This window comes from Cucurbita maxima, unplaced genomic scaffold (assembly GCF_002738345.1).
Source record: "Cucurbita maxima cultivar Rimu unplaced genomic scaffold, Cmax_1.0 Cma_Scf00030, whole genome shotgun sequence".
Classification (NCBI taxonomy): domain Eukaryota; kingdom Viridiplantae; phylum Streptophyta; class Magnoliopsida; order Cucurbitales; family Cucurbitaceae; genus Cucurbita; species Cucurbita maxima.
Genome location: NW_019272046.1, coordinates 2,702,971 through 2,707,329, shown reverse-complemented (window position 1 = coordinate 2,707,329; position 4,359 = coordinate 2,702,971). Strand labels below are relative to the sequence as shown.

General features: G+C 39.5%; 1 protein-coding gene across 1 annotated transcript; it reads right to left on the bottom strand.

Moving 5' to 3' along the window:
• Positions 1-250: 250 nt before the first annotated feature.
• On the bottom strand, positions 251-1,753 carry LOC111466181. The gene has a single exon (XM_023110759.1). It carries the CDS (start codon positions 1,751-1,753, stop codon positions 251-253), a length of 1,503 nt encoding a protein of 500 aa, XP_022966527.1.
• Between the last annotated feature and the right edge of the window lie 2,606 nt (positions 1,754-4,359).

The following is a 4,359-nucleotide window of genomic DNA, read 5'->3' as shown; positions in this document are numbered from 1 at the left end:
TCTTGCTTGTCACTTGGGATAAGTCGAATTTGAACTCAAGAATGCTACTTTTTATTCCATTTTTTGAAAAAATTAAGATTATCTTTACCCACAAAACATGTTCAAGCTATCATCATATGGGAAAAAAAAAAAAAAAAAATCAAATTTTGTGAATATGCCATCCAATTTATCCTACAAACATCACAAAAACAAATCCCGAACAGAGCGTGCAATCAAACCAACTAAACTACCCAATTCAATCAATCTCTTCCTATAAATGATCACAACTCCTATGATCCTGCGGCCGTCGATTCTCATACCTATATATACAACACAACCCCACTAATACTTCAACAATGGCGGCCTCCGTCTTCTCCAAATCGGAATAATGCAGCGTCTGCATCAGCAGCACCGTCGATCCGGTGTCAAACCTCTGTTTTTCCATGTTCCTCTCCGACTGCCACCGCACCGTGTCGTGCGCCAACGGCCCCAACCACCCCATCATCTCCTCCATCGCCTCCCTCCACCCCACTGCCAGCGAATGCCCGTCGTCGGCGCTCCTCATTTCCTTTTTCCCTCCTCCTCTCTTCCCCCAATTGTTTCTTCTCAACTTCGCCCTCACCTTCTCCTTTATTCTCGCCGGCAACATTTGATACAACTCCCCACGTGCGTCGTCCCCGATCGTCGTCGCCTCGTTCAGGCAGCGATCAGCAAATAGTATCACGTTTGCGTAATTCAACGACAGCCCTGATCCCCCCACCGTCGTTGGCGGAGCTGAAGTGTATACTCTGTTATTCGTCGCCATCGATGAATCGAACTCCCCATATTCAATTCTGGGGTTGTTTTTATCTCTAATCCCACTTGGAAATCGAATCAATTCCTTTTTCCCATTTTTAGGAATTGGGCCGGATTGTGTTACGAGTTTTTGTTCGTCGTCGCCGCCCGCTTTCTGGTGTTCGCCATGGAAATTCCACCTCCATACTCTGTTACTGAGGTTTCGAATTTGTGGGTTTTGATCCAAAGAACAAACCTGCTCGGAAACGAATGGGCGGAAGACGGCGAAAATTCTAGCATAGATTACGCAAACTAATCGTGTCATTAATCCAACGGCGTAATCAAAACTCTGATTCCACAACGAAATTTCCTTGAAATGCTTTACGTCTTTTCTCTGCGAAGCGAGTTTTTTATCAAACATTTCGAATTTCATCGGAACGCCCTGTTTCGGGGTTATCTCTTTCCGTTTCTGCAGCTTCTTCTCCGACGCTTCCATTCCGACGAGAACTTCCATGGCAGAGTGAAGCTCCGCCGTGGAATACACCAATTTCTCCATTTTCCCAATAAGCTTCGCAACATTCTTGAAACCCGAATCCGATTTCCCCCAATTAAAGATTCCAAGTTTCATATCGGAAAACACAAGATCAAACCGGGTGAGACCCAAATCGGCGCATTTCCGGCTGAGACGAGAAACAGAGGAGGCGGCATTGTTCAATTCCTCGAGACGCTCGGAGCAAGCGAGATTGAGAAGAAACTCCTCATCCATGGAATTCAAATATACAACACCCTTTGAGGGGACGACATGATTTCGAAGCTTAGAAATCTCTTTATCGGTAAGAGATCGATACAGAGAAATGAGAGCCGCCATGGTTTTAGCAGTGTCGAAGGCGAGGATCCGGAGAGTGGGAGGAGAGGTCTTGTCTTGGAAGAAGAAATGAAGGGTGTGATTCGAGGCGCCTTTGAGGGAACCGGTAAGCCATGGCATGGTGGCAACGACCATGGCGTCGAGATAAGTCCGGCGAAGGGATAAAAGGCGGTTCAAGAAACAGAGAAACCAGAAGGGTTTAGAATGAAGGGAGGAAGAAGATGGGTATAAGAAGAAGAAGATGGGTTCTTCGTTAAAACGCGGTTAGACAGTTGGGATTTGCGAGATTAGGAGACTGAGGTGTAATCCAAGAAGGAAGTCGGTGGATAGGAAGGGATTAATATTTTATTTAATGGAATAAGGAGAAGAAGAGGAAATAAAAAAAACAAAGAATGTTTGCGTGGATTATGCCATGTCGGCTAACCAAAGATTCTTGGTCAAAGTCAAACCCTCCAGCTTGTGTCCACCACAATTTTTTTTTTTTTTCTATTTTTAAAAAAGTTAAGTTTTTTATTTATTTTTATTTTTATTTTTTTGCGCATGCGATGCGGTTTAATTGTGTGTGACACAACAATGTTGTTTCTCATTGTCATCTTGGTTCCTAACAACACGACTCATGCATCGTGATGCTACCCCATGTTGTGGGACATATTGACCATCTTGGCTTGCTGAATATCCATCCATCTGAGTTCTTTCGATCTTGGGAATCTTGGAAATTGACCCATCTATCAATCATCTCATCGAGACATCCTGAACATCCATCCATCTGAGTTCTCTCGAGCATCGAACTCTTCTGTGTCCAGTTAAACCATTTACGACAAACGTTCTGGATAACAGGTGCATAATCTAAGCTCATGATTAAACGTTTAGTCTTCGTAGCATCTACCAGCTCAGGGAAAAATAAAGAAGGCATGTGAATTCCTGTTCATACTCGCAATGGACTTAGTTGCCTTACTATAGACTAAAATATTCTAAATGTTTCCTATACTGGACCACTGAGGGGAAATATTTCCTAAAAAATGTTACCATTGGAGATGAATGGAAACGGGATCAAATGAGAGAAAGAGATCGTGTCGAGAGACAACAAAGAAGGAGTAGATTCTAGTGGGTCTGAAACAGAGGAAATAATCTTAGTTAGTTGAGGTATGTGGTTTGACTTTGATGAAACTATTGTTTAAGTCTTAAAATCTTGTGAACATAAATTAATTTAAGAGTTAAAGAAGTTTATATCGGGATCTAGATGAATTAAACTACTAAATATAAATAAAAATCCTCATGTGAACCTATGAAATAATGGAGTATGATCATTGCCAAGAAGGTGACATATAATTTAATGGCTCAAGGTGTAATCAACCACACCAAGTTTCATTTTTAAAATATAAATAAAAATGACATAGACATGTAATCAAGGCACTTCTAATCTTATACAAATATTATGAAATTTTATATAAAATATTGGTTAAACTATATTTGTAATTTGTATTTTAATATTACTTTTAAAGTTTTTTTTTTTTTTTTTAATGTAACTTTTTAACTATATTTTTGAAGTATTTAAACCCTTTTGAAGCTCGGACCGAAGAGCTAAAGCAAAAGGCTGTCAAGTGTTACAATCTGCAATATGATTTTGACTCGAGTAAGTCATCGAGGACGATGACTAAGTTAAGTGGAGGAGAATGTAAGAACCATAGTATTAAGAAAGTAGGTTGTGACTCTCACGCCATGACAAGATGAGATGCGACGTTGTATTGAGAGACTTTGGCCCGAGTAGAGGCAAGGTCGAGCCGAATAAATTGGTCTAGCGTAGAGGCAAGTCAGATGTGTTGTAGACGATTGAATATACACGCATAAACGGCGTATGTGGTTGAACAAGCTTGGATTCCGCACAAGCGATGTTCGTTTGGCGAAGACAAACCTCGCCTAAAGTCCGACGAAGCCACAAAGCCAGGGCGAAAAATACATATGGGGTTTAATTCCCCTTAAGGCTAGCCGTGAGCGTGTATAGATCATGATGTCGCACGGTCAAGAATGTAGGACCGTGACACCGAGCTCGTGAATCGTCGTTCCATTCTACTTGATTAAGAGTCAGATATTAGAAGTGATTTTGAAATATTTTTGAAAGTTAAAAGAGTATTTTAAAACAAACTTTACCATTTCATCCAAAAACTAACAATAAATGCATTTTTGTATTTTTTTTTTTTAAAAAAAATTAGAGATATTTGAAACAAAGCTTAAAGTGAAGAGTATTTTTATTAATTTTATCTTCTAATTTTTTTTTACCATACGACTCAAAATTTCGACCTCGATCTCATGTTAGATGAGACAACAATAATGGCTAGCAATAAATTAAATCAAAACTTGAGGATTGAATATATTGAATATGTTTGTATATATGATAAGGAAATGGGAAAGGGAGAAAAGAAAAAGGGTTGGAAGAAGAGGTCAAGAGTGTTATTGTGAATAACTAGTCTTGGAGTGAGCGTGTTGGGTTCGTGAGTCATTATTGATACCCATTTGATGTGGACATTGATATCCATTTTCAAACACCAAACAGACTCCATATCAACTTCTGTCATCTCAGAAGCTGCTTCGAAATTTCCAGTTTTTGATCTTTTCAAACTCAATTTTAAGTTTTTGTGGTCATGAAGGTCAAGAAATATGGAAGACTTTGGATAAAAGAAGCAACCTTTTTTCAATGCCTTCTTCTTCTCTCATTCCTCTTTTTTTTTTTTTTTTTTTTTTTT